Source organism: Tupaia chinensis, unplaced genomic scaffold (assembly GCF_000334495.1).
Source record: "Tupaia chinensis unplaced genomic scaffold, TupChi_1.0 Scaffold143996_1, whole genome shotgun sequence".
NCBI classification, from domain to species: Eukaryota; Metazoa; Chordata; class Mammalia; order Scandentia; family Tupaiidae; genus Tupaia; species Tupaia belangeri.
Window position 1 is genome coordinate 3,628,008 of NW_006203847.1, and position 16,457 is coordinate 3,644,464.

The window sequence follows — 16,457 nt, forward strand, 5'->3', positions numbered from 1 at the left end:
ACCCAATTTCAAAAATACATTTGCCGTAAGAATTGTACCACTGACAACTACCATCCTGTCGCTGAACTCAGCTATTGTTCAAATTTGCACATTCCTTGTACTATCACCTCTTAGCTATCCATGGAAACATGTTTAGAATCACAGCTGGTCTACAATATGCTCTAGAGAAATTTTTTTTCCAGTCAGTTGGTATGATCTCGGAGAATACGCACTCGTCCAATATTCACCTTAGCAAAACATAACTAAGAAGGCAAATTGAGAAGACAGAAAAAAATGCAATATGCCTTTCAAAAATTAAAAATTTTTGAACTGTTTCCTATTTAGGGATAATCCATGCCAATCTTCTGCTCTCTTGGTGCAGATAATTACAATATTATTCTATAAATGAGGTCAGATGAGACAACAGACCAAGGGGGCATTTATGTTCAATAAGCCCTCTCCTCCTTAACATGATCACAAGCATGTCACAATCTGCATATGATGTTATACTTGAAATGGGGGGAAGTAATTTTTAAAAGAAGCCTGTTAAACCTGGGAATTTAAAAAATATATATTTATTTAATTTTATTGATTGATTCTTTTTTTTTTAATTTGACCAGAGAGAGATACAGAGAGAAAGAGAGAGGGAAAGTGAGAAAGCAAGCCACCAGGTCCGGGAGTCAAATTATGGTCAGCCATGTGGGAATGTCCAGCGCCTTAACCACCACACCTCCCCAAACCTAGGAATTTAAGATCCTTTCCATAAGGAAAATTCATCAGTAGCTGAAGAGTACTTCTCCATGGAAAAGGGCTATTTCTGGCCCTAAAAATGTGTTTGTGTGTGTGTGTGTGTGTGTGTATCCCAACTGTTCTTCATGATAAGTTTAATTTCTTATTCAATCATATCTGCAGTAATACTGAGAATTCTTTTAAATGAACCAGTATAGTTTTTATTTAAAATGGTAGTGCTTTTCTTTTGCTTTGTATTATAGTATTAATTATCCTGAAAGAAAGTAACAATGTGTTTGAAAACTTGCCCCAATTAACCTTAGCAATTCAAAACATTGGTAGCCTATAATTAGTACTTTCTGGTTTACTGATAATTTGTAACTCTTAGACTTATTTTTTAAAATTTAAGTATAGGCTTTAGAGCTTCTTGAATGTATATGTTGACTGAGTTACTAACAGAGATTTATATTTTCAAAAACTCGTTAGAAAGATGGACTGCTTTAAAGAGTCAGAAAACAGAGAAGTATTTGAGGTTGAAAGTTTCAGTTGTAGAGACCTCTACGATTGGTAAGATGTGATATATTACCCTCGCACATCGACATCGATTCACTCCACCGGCATTTCTTACAACGGCATATGACTTTCAAGCATTTCCAAAGCCCTAAGAACTCTTTTTTTTCTAATGAATTTTTACTCACAGCCCCAGTTTATAAGTGAACAAAGGGGAATCGCTGAGACTGAAGATGAAGTAGGCACCCAGAAGCATGCCCCCTTACCTCTTCCTCTGACTGTCACCAGGAATCCCCAATGTCCCCAGGTAGAAGTACCCTAGGATTCTGGTTAGCATCGCTTTAAAAACAATGCAGTAGGAACCAGCAGATGGCATAATGTTTAGGTCGTTGGACTCTGACATGGTGAACCACAGTTTGAGTCCTAGACCCGGAGGCTTGAAACTCATGCCAGGTGCATATGCATTCATGACCAAAATCCCAAGAGAAAGATGGAGGAGAAAGGATTTGTGGCATGACCATCTCCAGGGGAGGAGTGGGTCTCGCTTTCTGTCTTACTCTCTCTATGTTTCTGGCTAGAGCATGCACCCTATAGCAAAAACAAAACAAAACAAAAAACAATGCAGTGTTCCCACTTCTCTATTCTACCTATCCACATACTTCCCACACGGATCTGCTGGGAGTCCTGTCTCCTCACACAGAGCAGCATTGTTACCTTAATACTTGGGAAACCCTCCCATGGTAGAAAACTTAGCACTTGACTGTATACAATCATAATCTTCGGCAATTTTCAGAGGTTCACATTTCCAAGGCCTCACTATGTGCCAGGCCCTGTGACTGAGAGCTTCTCTACATTCGTTATTTCCTTTACTCCTCCAAAATGTGCCCTGTGGGCAAGCGACTACTATTAAGCCCATTCTACAGATGAAAAAAAGAACTAGTTCCCAGAAAAGTTAAGTAAACGGCCCAAAGTCATAGACTTATCAGGGAGTAGGAGGAATCAGACTTGTAATGCAGATTCACCTGATAACAAAATCCAGTCTCTTACATTGCTGATTGCACGCTTGCATGTTCTATTTCCCAAGCATAGCATAGGCTCATGTAAAACAAGAGTCATGTTTTATCATCCGTCATAGGACCAACACGCATATTAGTACCATGCAGTAAATACTGGCTGGTTTCATCATTTTACTTGTTTTTATATGCTTTCTAAAATTTCAGATAGGCCCTAAAGGTTTGACATAGTCCTTCAACTTTTTCATCTTTCCTCCACAGTCATACCATTTGACCCAATGGTGGATGAACAGAACCGGAACCATAATTCTCTAAAGGCTTTTTTAATGATCCATGAGCAATTTTGGATTGGAACTTTAGTCATTAAAATCTGATGACTCTTTTGGTAATGTATGATTTGACTGCTCTTTTATAAAATCAGCCTAAATTTCAAACATCTCCCTGATACCCACAGAAGCAAAAATAAATAAAAGAGCTATACCTCAGCACTCCAAGAACCTGTTTCTGTCTGCGACACGCGGTACGTGTAAATGTAACCTTGATACCTGTGAAAGAATAAATTTCAATTACTGCAAAATTCAAGAAGAACAATAGATACTCTAGATTTGAACGTACTATTATATATAAATGTTACATACACTGGGACACACATATATGGCTCCATTGCATTCAAAGGAAGCAAAGTCCAACAAATCTGTTTGTATATTGTATCTGTTTTTATCAAAGTTTCTGGTGAGCCTTCCTTATCTTTCTATTTTTTTAATATTGAAATTCACATCCCTATGGATTGTCTTGTTGATAGAGTGAGTGGACAGGAAGAAACTGGGGTGGGCACAGTGGTAAAAGCACTGGACTCTCACGTGAGTCGGTGGGCATGGTGACTTGAAACTCATGACAGGCATGTATGCATATGTGCCCAAAATCCAGAGAGGAGAATGGAAGAGAAGGGATTGCAGCATGGTCATCCCCTGTGAAAGATGATTTCTCACTTTCTATCTCTCTCCATCTCTCTAATAAACACATACACCCTATAGCAAAAATATCTCAAAAAAGAAAGAAAGAAAGAGAAAGAAAGAAAGAAAGAGAAAAAGGAAAGAAAAAAGAATAAAAAAAAGAAAGAAAAAGAAAGAAAGAAAGAAGAAAGAGAGAGAGAGAGAGAGAGAGAGAGAGAGAGAGAAAGAAAGAAAGAAAGAAAGAAAGAAAGAAAGAAAGAAAGAAAGAAAGAAAGAAAACAAAACTAGTGACCTCTTATAATGGATAAAAACCATGAATCATTAAATAGTTTTTTGGTTTTTTTTTTTTTTTTTTTTTTGAGAGATTTTCACTGTAGGGCGCATGCGCTCGCCAGACAGAGAAAGACAGAGAGATAGAAAGTGAGAAATCACCCCCCAGGGGGGATGGCCACACCACAATCCCTTCTCCTCCATTCTCCTCTCAGGATCTTGGGCACGCACGCACACGCACCCGGCGTGAGTTTTAAGCCACCAGGTCCAGGACGCGAACCGCGGTCGACTACGTGGGAGTCCAGCGACATAGCCATTACGCTAACTGCTGGTTCCCATTAAATAGTTTTAACAAACGACACTCTTACTATTTTTAAGAATATATAACCTTAAAATGAAAACATTTCAGTGGGATAAGGCACACTGAAATCCATATAAATTAATAGTAATACTATAAATCATAAAAATAGGCAGCAGTAAAATATGCTCTCCAAGGCTGACACACATGGAAACATTACAAGTTCACTTTCAAACACCTCCCTAAGTACCTTGGGCACTTGCATGCCAATGAGCTAGGGCTGGCTAAGGCTGAGGTGGATTGTGGCATCACATGGCTGATCACAGTTCGAGTCCCAGACCCAGTGGCTTGAAAGACACTGGGCACATGTGCATGCATGCCCAAAATCCTGAGAGGACAATGGAGGAAAAGGGACTGTGGTGTGGCCATCCCCCCTGGTGATTTCTCACTTTCTGTCTCTCTGCCTCTCCGGCAGGTGCGCACACCCTATAACAAAGAAATCTCTCTGAAATAAAAAAAAAGAGAAAAGACCCTGTTGGAGGTACCGTCTCCCTGTTTGTCCCTCTTGCTCATGGAATAAATAAACTTCTTTTTAAAAAGTCTTATTAAAAGAAAAATAATACAATAGCAATAAATTATAACTATATATTTTTGACTATACTAACATACTACTACTATTACCATATTACCCTATAATACATTATAGTAGTAATAGCACTAGTATACTGAATTAAAAAGAAGTGCTAGTCCAGCTGCTGGGGCTAGGTGGTGCCTCAAGTACTCTGTAAAGATGGAGACCATATGGTGGCTGCAGGTTTGGATCCTTAGGTCACCTGAAAACATACCAGGCATGCACATGAGCACCTAGAATCCTGAGGAGGTGGAGGGCTGGAGGAGGGGGATTGCAGCATGACACAACTCTGTTGAGGACTTTCTAACTCATGCATGCATGCTCTCTATCATAAAAAATAAAATATTTTTTAAACAAACACTTCTAGGCCAGCTACAGTGGCATAGTAGTAACTCAATTCTCCACAATGCAGAGGGCACCTGGGAAAGTCCTGGGTTCATATCTTGAGGTCTCCTTGTACATACCAGGCACATATAGGCATACCTATGATCCTGGCTGACTTAGGGACTAAGGTAGATCATGAAGCAAAAATCTTTTGGGGAATGCCTATCTCTCTCTTTTGCTATCTCTCTCTGTCTCTCTGTGGCTCTCTCATGAAATAAACTTTTTTTTAAAAAAAAAGAGTGCTGCTCAGAGAATGAATGTAAAATAAATTAATTCATTCATAAAAAAAATAATGCTGCTATAGTACTGAAAGAAGCTTGTCCTTTTAGATTGCATAAATATTCTCTCCCATTACTCAGTGTGCATATTACACATCTATATGATTGATTTCTACTACATGACAAGAGTTGTACGTCTACCCAACTGCCATAAAAAAAATACATGTAGTAGATGGCTTAAACAAAAGAAATTTATTTTCTCACAGTTCTGGAAGCTAAGAAATTCAAGAACAAGGTGCTAGAAAAGTAGACTTCATTCTGAAACCTCTCCTTTTAGTTTGCGGGTAGCTGATCTCTCACTGCATGCTCACATAACCTTTCCTTCTTGCACACACATGGGGAATGAAAGCCCATTTAACTTTACCTCCTGGAAATCCTGTCTCCAAATATAGTCACTCTAGGGGGTAAGCGTTTAAATTTTTTTGGGGGGGGACAAAATTCAGTTCAGAGCATTCTACCCCTGGTCCCCCAAACGAATGTCCTTCTCACATGAAAATACATTAATTCCATCCCAATAACCCCAGGACTTAACTCATTCTGGCATCAACTCTAAAATCCAAAGTCTTATCTAAATATCTTCTAACCAGATATGGGTGAAATTCAAGATATTATTCATCATGAGACCAGTAGTTGGCGTAACGACTACGTCACTGGACTCCCATATAGTTGACCGCAGTTCGAGTCCCAGACCCGGTGGCTTAAAACTCACGCCGGGCGCGTGTGCGTGCGTGCCCAAGATCCCGAGAGGAGAATGGAGGAGAAGGGACTGCAGTGTGGCCAACCCCCCAGGGGTGATTTCTCACTTTCTGTCTCCCTGTCTTTTTGGCGAGCGCACGTGCCCTACAGCAAACATCTCTCAAAAAAAAAAAAAAAAAAAAAAAAAAAAAAAAAAAATCTTGAGGCAAAGTTCCTCTCCATTTGTGAACCTGGGAAACCAGGTAAATTATGCATTTTATGCATTTCCAAAATATAATAGCAAGACAGGCACAGGATAGATATTTCCATTCAGGTAACCTGGGGATCCAAATCTGGGGATCCTGGGATAAATCAGAAGGAATAAATCAGAAGGGGTCAGGAGTCTCAAGTAAGATCACATTCTAGCAAGGCAAATTCCACTAGATCAGAATAGCCCTCTTTGATTCAATGTTCTGCTCTTCAAGCCCCTTGGGATAGCAGTGTCATCACAGCATTCTGTGGCCTAACGCTTTTAACTGGGGAATGGTCCAGCTCATGTGGCTCTATCTGGTGTCAATCCCACCCTTTGAAGTCAAGGTAGAGTCAACCTTGCTCCCAGGCCTATGCCTATGGATCTAATGGGAGTGCAGTCCTGATGACCTCCAAATCACCTTCAGGATCATTCTTCTCTCTTCTTTTTTAAAAAAATTATTTTATTTAACTTTATTTATTTAGTTAGTCTAATTTGACCAGAGAGGGAGAGAAAGAAAAGAGAGAGAGAAAAAGTGAGAAAGCAAGCCACCAGTTCCAGAACTTGAACCACGATTGGCCATGTGAGAGTCCAACACCCTTAACCACCACACAACCTGCCAGCCCCATTCACTCTTCTTGAAGGATAAAGCATAGTCACAGCCAATTAGCTCTGCCATATTTCCCTGTTTCCGTTAATCCACACTGAGAAGTGTCTGTGCTGCTCTGGCCCAACTCTATCCCTGGCTTCTGCTGAGATGGCTGATTAACACCACAGATAACCTCTTTTAAGAGTGAGTCCAGCCAAACCGTTGGTGTTCTCTCCAGAAAAAGTGTTCTCGTTTTTACAATACGTATAGGCTGAAAATTCTCTCAATCTTTAAGTTCCAGTTCCTTTTTGCTTAACAAATTTCTTCTTCAATTCATCTCTCTTTTTTCACATTTTACTAGAATCAATCAGAAAGACCAAGACACTCCTTCAACACTTTGCTTGGAAATTTCCTCAGCTAAATATTCTATTTCACTGCTCACCAATTTTACCTTTCACAAAATACTAGAATACAGTTCAGTCAAATTCTTTGTCACTTTATAGCACTTTAATTTCACTTTAATTTCCAGGAGATAAAGTTCAATGAGGTCATAAGGGAGGAACCTTAATCTGATAGAATTGGTGGCCTTACAGGAAGAATAAGATATCTTTCTCTCATTCCTCACATGCATGTAGTAAGGAAAGTGATCCTTGTTATAAAGTGGCAAAGAATTTACCTCCTAGGCACGCCAGCATTTTTCTAGCATGTACTTCAGAACTCCTCTAACTTCTTACATAGTTCCAAAGCCACTGCCACATTTCTAGCTATTTGTTACAGCAGTGCTCCACTTAGCACCAAAATCTCTCAGTCCACTTTGGCTGCTATAACAAAGTATCATAAGCTGGGTGGCCTAAACAATAGAAATTTATTTTTCATAGCTGTGGAGGCTGGAAAATCCAAGATCAAGCTGCTGGCAAAGTAGGGCTCATTCTGAGACCACTTCTTTTGGCTTGTAGGTAGCCACCATCTTGCTAAGTGCTCATACAACTTCTTTGTGTGTGTAGCCTTCCTCTTCTTATCTGGTCATCAATCCTACCAGATTAGGTTGCATTTTATGAAGTCATTTAACCTTAATTACTTCTTAGCAGTCCTATCTCCAAATATAGACCCATTGGGGTAAGAGTTTAAACACATGAATATGGGGAGAACACAACTCAGCACATAGGAAATGTCTATCTCTTTTGGACCCCATAAAAGTTTTATTGGCTTTATATTGTGAAACTTACTCTATAGATGAGGAAACTGAGACTTTGAGATATTAAGTGATCAATGTCACACTAGAGATCAAGCAGCAAAGTTGGGATTTAAAGCAGGCCCTTCTACACTAAAGCTCCAGCTCTTGATCCCTATACTAAAATGGATATAGATTATTTATTAAATATCAGTATATTTAGTAATGCTACTTAAATTACCTACTCTAACTTTTATTTCATGGAAAAGTAAAGCAAACTTTATTCTGAATTATTTCAAATTTTGAAGCTGAATTTGAAACAACATGGTTTTACTGAATATATATTCTGGTTGCTATTTGGGGGCACAAATTTGGCCCAGTAGTGAACTTTAACTTGGATACACACCAAACTATGTTTAAAATCAATGTATTTACGCTTAAAAGAATAGATGGTGTTAAAACATTACAGAAGGGAGCCAGCAGGTGGCATAGTGGTTAAGGCACTGGACTCCCACGTGGTCAGCCATGATCTGAGTCCTGGACCCTGTGGCTTAAAACTCACTTCAGGCATGTGTGTGTGTGTGTGTGTTTCCCCAAAATCCCGAGGGGAGAACAGAAGAGAAGGGATTGCAGTGGGGTCATCCACCCCAAGGGGGTGATTTCTTATCTTCTGTCTCTCTGTCTCTCCAGAGAGTACACTCATCCTACGGCAATAATCTCTCAAATTACAGGGGGTCATGCTTGAGTTGTTCACCATATTTGCCATTATCTCCTTTTGTAATTAAAAGTTTATAAATTTATAGACTAAATTACCATTATTTTCATCAATATCCATCAGTACTATCTAAAGGACTCGAAAAAAGAAAAAAATCTTAAACATTCTAATCAGGTTCATTGGATGTGTGATGCTGAACAAAAGGTCAATTTAACAGCCGGCCTAATCACATGAAGTGTTTCATTTTTGTAATAAAGGTTTCCCAGATTATTTAGATCATATATAAAATGGCTTGATACATGCCTTTATATAATATGCTGAATAAATATAAAATATTAGTGTTAAAGTCTTTTGTTTTCTTAAGCAATTGAAATCTTAGTAATTGAAGTCTCCCTCAAAGCTCACTGATTTCAGTAAGTACTCCACAGGGAACAAGGCAAGAGCTTTGATTACAATTTTTCACCATGGGAACTCGAAACATAAGGCTTTAAGTGATTTTCTTAAAGCCACACAGCAAAATGGAGGTAGAAGCAGGGAAGCAGCATAGGTCTTTACTTCCATTTTCCCTATGGGAAGCGATTAATGTCAATAATTCAATATCATTAAGGGTGATGTGGAAACGCGTTATTCAGAATCTCCAGCAACAATGCAAACCAAATAGTAGGCAATCCATTTTCCACTTTCTAAAACAGTAGGTTCCTAAAAAATATAATGACTCTATCTCCCTACTATCATTCAGCCTCACTTAGTCAAAATAAATGAGTCTGTTTTGAAAATTGTTTCCTAACGAATCTGATCTTATCTCACTTTCGGTTAAGCAGCAGGAACCTGAGTACCACTTCAAAAGTTCTTACCTCCTTCGTTGCTGAACCTGGTATCAATGGCACATAAACCTTCTCATTATTAACCCATCTAATATTAACAATTTCCTTCCTCCACCAAATGCCCCACATTTCTGAATCAGCACATTGTTTCATCCTTCAAAGCTATCACTTCCCGTCTTCCACTTTTAAGTCGCTAAAGTAACTGACCAACGATCCCCTGTAGTTACCTCTCACTACAGTATGTCAAGGGTGGAAGAGATCTAAAACAGTGCAACTCAGATTGTGTTCCCAGTGTAATAGCATCAGCATGATCCGAAAGCTTGTTAGAAATGCAGACTCTCAGGCCCCATTGTAAACCGCTGAACCAGAATCTGCATTTTAACAAAATTTCCAGGTGATCTGTATGAACGTTAAAGTTACAGAAGGACTCATAAAATGCAAAGACAAAGCCCACATTTCATTGGGAATAGTGATGGCAACTTACCTTACACGGAGCTGAGTTCGTTCACCCACCCAGGTTGCTTCTGTACACCTCCCCCATAGTCACTCAGTCTGTGCTTTAAGAATGCAATTTTAATATAAGCCGAAGCTTTGTCAATTTGATTTTTTTCAGATTTCATAGAATAGTCTTTCTGAACCATTATCCCCCTTCTTGCCCAAGATTTCATAGTTTTATTTTCTAGAACTCATATTATGAAACGATAACTTTTTAATATAAAATTAAATGAAATACTGAATACTCTTTTTCAAAATACACATTCTCTCTCCCGGCCCATGGAAAATTGCTATCCTAGGAAACAAACAGGCAAGTTATAACAAGAACTATAAAACTGTACCTTTTTTTTAATATAGAAGGGAGCCAGCAGGTGGCATAGTGGTTAAGGCACTGGACTCCCACGTGGTCAGCCATGATCTGAGTCCTGGACCCTGTGGCTTAAAACTCACTTCAGGCATGTGTGTGTGTGTGTGTGTGTGTGTTTCCCCAAAATCCCGAGGGGAGAACAGAAGAGAAGGGATTGCAGTGGGGTCATCCCCCCCAAGGGGGTGATTTCTTATCTTCTGTCTCTCTGTCTCTCCAGAGAGTACACTCATCCTACGGCAATAATCTCTCAAATTACAGGGGGTCATGCTTGAGTTGTTCACCATATTTGCCATTATCTCCTTTTGTAATTAAAAGTTTATAAATATATAGACTAAATTACCATTATTTTCATCAATATCCATCAGTACTATCTAAAGGACTCGAAAAAAGAAAAAAATCTTAAACATTCTAATCAGGTTCATTGGATGTGTGATGCTGAACAAAAGGTCAATTTAACAGCCGGCCTAATCACATGAAGTGTTTCATTTTTGTTATAAAGGTTTCCCAGAATATTTAGATCATATATAAAATGGCTTGATACATGCCTTTATATAATATGCTGAATAAATATAAAATATTAGTGTTAAAGTCTTTTGTTTTCTTAAGCAATTGAAATCTTAGTAATTGAAGTCTCCCTCAAAGCTCACTGATTTCAGTAAGTACTCCACAGGGAACAAGGCAAGAGCTTTGATTACAATTTTTCACCATGGGAACTCGAAACATAAGGCTTTAAGTGATTTTCTTAAAGCCACACAGCAAAATGGAGGTAGAAGCAGGGAAGCAGCATAGGTCTTTACTTCCATTTTCCCTATGGGAAGCGATTAATGTCAATAATTCAATATCATTAAGGGTGATGTGGAAACGTGTTATTCAGAATCTCCAGCAACAATGCAAACCAAATAGTAGGCAATCCATTTTCCACTTTCTAAAACAGTAGGTTCCTAAAAAATATAATGACTCTATCTCCCTACTATCATTCAGCCTCACTTAGTCAAAATAAATGAGTCTGTTTTGAAAATTGTTTCCTAACGAATCTGATCTTATCTCACTTTCGGTTAAGCAGCAGGAACCTGAGTACCACTTCAAAAGTTCTTACCTCCTTCGTTGCTGAACCTGGTATCAATGGCACATAAACCTTCTCATTATTAACCCATCTAATATTAACAATTTCCTTCCTCCACCAAATGCCCCACATTTCTGAATCAGCACATTGTTTCATCCTTCAAAGCTATCACTTCCCGTCTTCCACTTTTAAGTCGCTAAAGTAACTGACCAACGATCCCCTGTAGTTACCTCTCACTACAGTATGTCAAGGGTGGAAGAGATCTAAAACAGTGCAACTCAGATTGTGTTCCCAGTGTAATAGCATCAGCATGATCCGAAAGCTTGTTAGAAATGCAGACTCTCAGGCCCCATTGTAAACCGCTGAACCAGAATCTGCATTTTAACAAAATTTCCAGGTGATCTGTATGAACGTTAAAGTTACAGAAGGACTCATAAAATGCAAAGACAAAGCCCACATTTCATTGGGAATAGTGATGGCAACTTACCTTACACGGAGCTGAGTTCGTTCACCCACCCAGGTTGCTTCTGTACACCTCCCCCATAGTCACTCAGTCTGTGCTTTAAGAATGCAATTTTAATATAAGCCGAAGCTTTGTCAATTTGATTTTTTTCAGATTTCATAGAATAGTCTTTCTGAACCATTATCCCCCTTCTTGCCCAAGATTTCATAGTTTTATTTTCTAGAACTCATATTATGAAACGATAACTTTTTAATATAAAATTAAATGAAAGACTGAATACTCTTTTTCAAAATTCACATTCTCTCTCCCGGCCCATGGAAAATTGCTATCCTAGGAAACAAACAGGCAAGTTATAACAAGAACTATAAAACTGTACCTTTTTTTTAATATAACCAAATAACCTTTTTTATCTTCATATACTCCAAGGAAACAAGTCAAAGGAAAAAAAAATGTGACAAAGATTTTCACAAGAGTTCTATTTTAATAGTGTAAAATTGGAATTAACCTAAGTACTCCTAAATATTAACTGATTATTCAAAATAAGGAGTTCATTTTTGGATATGACCCCAAAAGCACAGGCAGCAAGAGGAAAAATAGACAAATCATATTACAAAAACCTAAAAAGCCTTCCGCACAGCCAAGGAAACAATCAACAGAGTGAAGAGATTATCTACAGAATGAAAGAAAATATTTGCAATCCATACATTCAATAAGTACTTAATACCCTAAATGTATAGCAAACACAACTCAATAACTAAAAAAATAATAAATCCCTAGAGGAGAATGGAGAAGGGATGGCCATCCTCCTTGTATTATACATTCTCACTTTTCCTTTTCCTTTCTGTCTCTCTTCAGCAAACACATCCCTTCCATAACAACAACAAAAAAATACAAATAAAATAACAATGAAAAAAATGGTCAAAAGGCCTGCTCAGACATTTCTTAAAAGAAAACATATAAATGGTCAATGGATAAATGAAAAACACTGAACATCACTAATCATCAGGAAAATGTGAATTAAAGTAACAATAAGATATTGCCTCACAGTTATTAGAATGGCTATCATCAAAAAGATAAAAGGTAAGTGTTGGGCCAGCCCCATAGCACATCTGTTAAGTGCTGAGTATAGAGAGGCAGATCTCACATGGCTCACCAGAGTTCAAATCCTAGACCCAGTGACTTGAAAAACATGCTAAGTACATGTGTATATGTGTCCAAAATCCAACAGAATGGAAAAATGGAGGCAAAAGAATTGTGATGTGACCATACTCTACAGGGGGTTCTCTCACTCCGTTCTCTGCTGAATGCATGTGCCCTCTGGCAATTAAGAAAAATGATATGTATTGGAGCAAATGTAAGGAAAAAGGAACCCTTGAACACTGTTGGTAGGAATATAAATTAGTACAACCATTATGAAAAACAAAATAGAGGTTCTTCAAGAAATTAAAAATAGAATTACCAAATGATCCAACAATAACAATACTGGATATATATTCAAAAGAAAGGAAAACAGAATGTGGAAAAGATATCTTCACTCCCATGTTCATTGTAGTATTATTCACAATACCCACGATATGGAATAAATCTAGGTTTTCGTAAATAGCTGAATGACTAAAGAAAATGTGGCATGTATATGCAAAGGGAATTTTTTATGAGTTATTTTATTTAACTTTTATTTATTTATTTATTTATTTATTTATTTATTTTAATTTGACCAGAGATAGACAGAGTGAAAGAGAGAAAGAGAGAAGGAAAGTGAGAAAGTAAGCTGCCAGATCCAGGTCTCAAACCGTGGTCAGACATGCGGGAGTCCAGCACCCCTAACCACCATGCAACCTGCTGACCCCTACACAATGGAATACTATTTGGCCTTAAACAAGAAGAAAATCATGTTGTTTGCAACAACATGGATAAAGTTGGAGGACATTGTGTTAAGTGAAATTAAGACAAGCATACATAAACACCACATGATTTCACTCTTATGTAGAATCTAAAAAAGGTGAATTCATAGAAGCAGAGAGTAAGTAGAACAGTGGTTATCAGAGACTTTGGATATTGTGGTTTGAGATACATTGACCATAGAGTTCAAAATTTCATTTACAGAAGAGAAATAAATTCAAGAAATCTATTGTAGAACATGGTAACAATAGTTACTAACAATGTATTTATTGTATTATTGAAAATTGCTAAGAGAGTAGATTTTTAAGTGTTCCTACCACAAAAACATAATGAGTACGGGAGCCAGCAAATGGCATGGTAGTCAAGGTGCTGGACTGCCACATGGCTGACCTTGGTTCAAGTCCTGGACCCGGCAGCTTGAAAATCACACTGGGCGTGAGTGCATTCATGCCCCAAATCCCAAGTGGACACTAGAAGAGAAGGTATTGCAGTGTGGCCATTTCCCCCTTGGGGGATGAGTTCTCACTTTTCCTCTCACTGTCTCTCTCTGTCGATCTCTGGTTAGTACATGCACCCTATGGCAAAAACCTAAAAAAAAAAAAAAAACGGTTAGACAATCCCCCCAAGGGCAAAACCCAAAAAAAAAAAAAAAAAGAGGTAAGTATGTGAAGTAATGCATATGTGAATTAGCTTGAGTAGCCATTCCACAATATGCACGTATTTCAAAACATCATGTTGTACTTGAAAAATACATATGATTTGTATTCATAAATTTTAAAATGATTAAATTTAAAAAATCAATAAGAGAATAGAAGCAGAAAGAACAGTTCAAAATTATACCAAAATTTAAAGGTATTAGAATCCTATATTTTCCAAAAAAATTTAAGTGTATAAAGTATGTTGACATAAAATGTAAAAAGTGGACACGAGGAACTACCACTCTGGTTGCAACTGTTTAAAACTGTCCATAAACTAGAAGTAAATTTAAACTAATATAAGTGCAATTTTGCATATTAATGTCCCCTACATAATTATTTAAATGGCTAATATGTTTTTCCAAAGGAAAAAAAAAAGTAATTACAATTTGGACCTTTAATAATTTGGCCTAGGAAAATCACAAATGAGAAAAATATAATTCATTTTAAAAGATTATGATATCCCTGGGATCAGCAGTTGTAATGGCTATGTCTCTGGACTCCCATGTAGTTGACCACGGTTCGAGTCCCGGGCCCAGTGGCTTAAATTCATGCTGGGCACGTTTGCATGTGTGCCCAAGATCCCGAAAGGAGAATGGAGGAGAAGAGATTGTAGTGTGGCCATCCCCCGCAGGGGGGTGATTTCTCACTTTCTGTCTTTCTGTCTCTCTCTGTCTTTCTGGTGAGCGCAAAAAAAAAAAAAAAAAAAAAAAAAAAAAAAAAAAAAACCCCCCAAAAAAAAAAAAAAAAGAAAAAAAACACCCTTTTTTCTCCCCCCGGTTGGCCGCGGTTCGCGTCCCAGACCCGGTGGCTTAAACTCACGCCGGGCACGTGTGCATGCGTGCCCAAGATCCCGAGAGGAGAATGGAGGAGAAGGGATTAAGACCTGGCCATCCCCCCAGGGAGTGATTTCTCGCTTTCTGTCTCTCTGTCTCTCTCTGTCTGTCTGGAGAGTGCACATGCCCTATAGCAAAAAAAAAAAAGAAAGAAAATTATGACATCCCTTCTTTTAGGATATCCTTTTTCCTCCACTAACACAGACAAATAACTAATATTTTGCATTTTAATGGCTACAAAACATCTAGTCCCTTCTGCTATTAAAATTTGCCTTTATTTCATCAAAGGATGTCCCTAACCCTTAAAACAGTGCTTAAGTTAGAAACGGACAAGAAGAAAGCAACCTGATTTAACTCTCATTTTCTCAATGGGTCAGCGTTGGGACAGATTTTCAACTGACAAAAACCACATCAATGCTTTCTTTATACCACTTCAAGGACTACACAGAAGAAAGTTCCACTCCATCTGACTTCATGACACTGCAAATAAAGCAAGCTAGTGCCCAGGCCATCTGTCAGTACAAACTGATGGTATATACAAAAGTCAAGACACAATCCTAATGTGACTGATTTTTTAAACAAATATTTCAGAACTTTTATGTTCAGAGTAATGATATCCTATATGCAGGCATCATTACTGAAACCATATTCTTATTTTAATAGTTTCCCAATTTCCTATGGCTTTAATGGCATCCTTTCACAGTGAATTTGAATTTTCAGAACAGTCAAGTCATTCAGCATTAAGTCTGACCATAAAACTATATAATACCAGTTTCAATGAGTCATGACAATAAATATAATCTCTTTCTTCTCCTGAACTACCATATCAAGTTTTAGTTATACATGTGAGGACTTCAAAAACTTCATGGAAAAAAATGGTCTTGAAAGAGCAACTTTATTTTGGTGCAAAATAAATTTGAAGTCCGTACATACTTATTTTCCAAAAGACCCCTTCTACACATACAATGTCTAACTTTGTACTGCAAATATCTATAGATCTTTTCTTCTTAACATGTACTGCGTGTTAACTTGATAAATATTAACTCGTATAATAATCTTCATAACAACCCTATGAGGTGAGTACTATTACTATCACCATCCCCCCTTATACAGATACGAAATCTAAAGCACAGAAAGTTTAACTTGTCCAAGGTAAAATGTCTACTTAAAGAGTCAGAGCTGGGATGCACACCCAGAGGATCTGGCTGAGAGAGCTAATTTCTTAATCTCCACTCTCTTTCTTATATTAGAAGAAAATAATAAACAAACCAGTCTTAACAGCAATTCTAAAAATACAAGTCTTAAAAAGGGAGGAGGCATGCATGGACATAGGGTTAGAGCTGTCTACTGAAGGTATATGTCTGGGGAGA

General features: G+C 37.8%; 1 protein-coding gene across 1 annotated transcript in view; it reads right to left on the reverse strand.

Annotated features, from left to right (window-relative positions):
* SH2D1A (SH2 domain containing 1A) overlaps positions 1-16,457 on the reverse strand; it is a 37,776-nt gene that overhangs the window by 11,242 nt on the left and 10,077 nt on the right. The window contains exon 2 of the mRNA XM_006165694.3: positions 2,713-2,776. Coding sequence (XP_006165756.1) covers positions 2,713-2,776 — 64 coding nt within the window. The remainder of the gene's footprint in view (positions 1-2,712; positions 2,777-16,457) is intronic.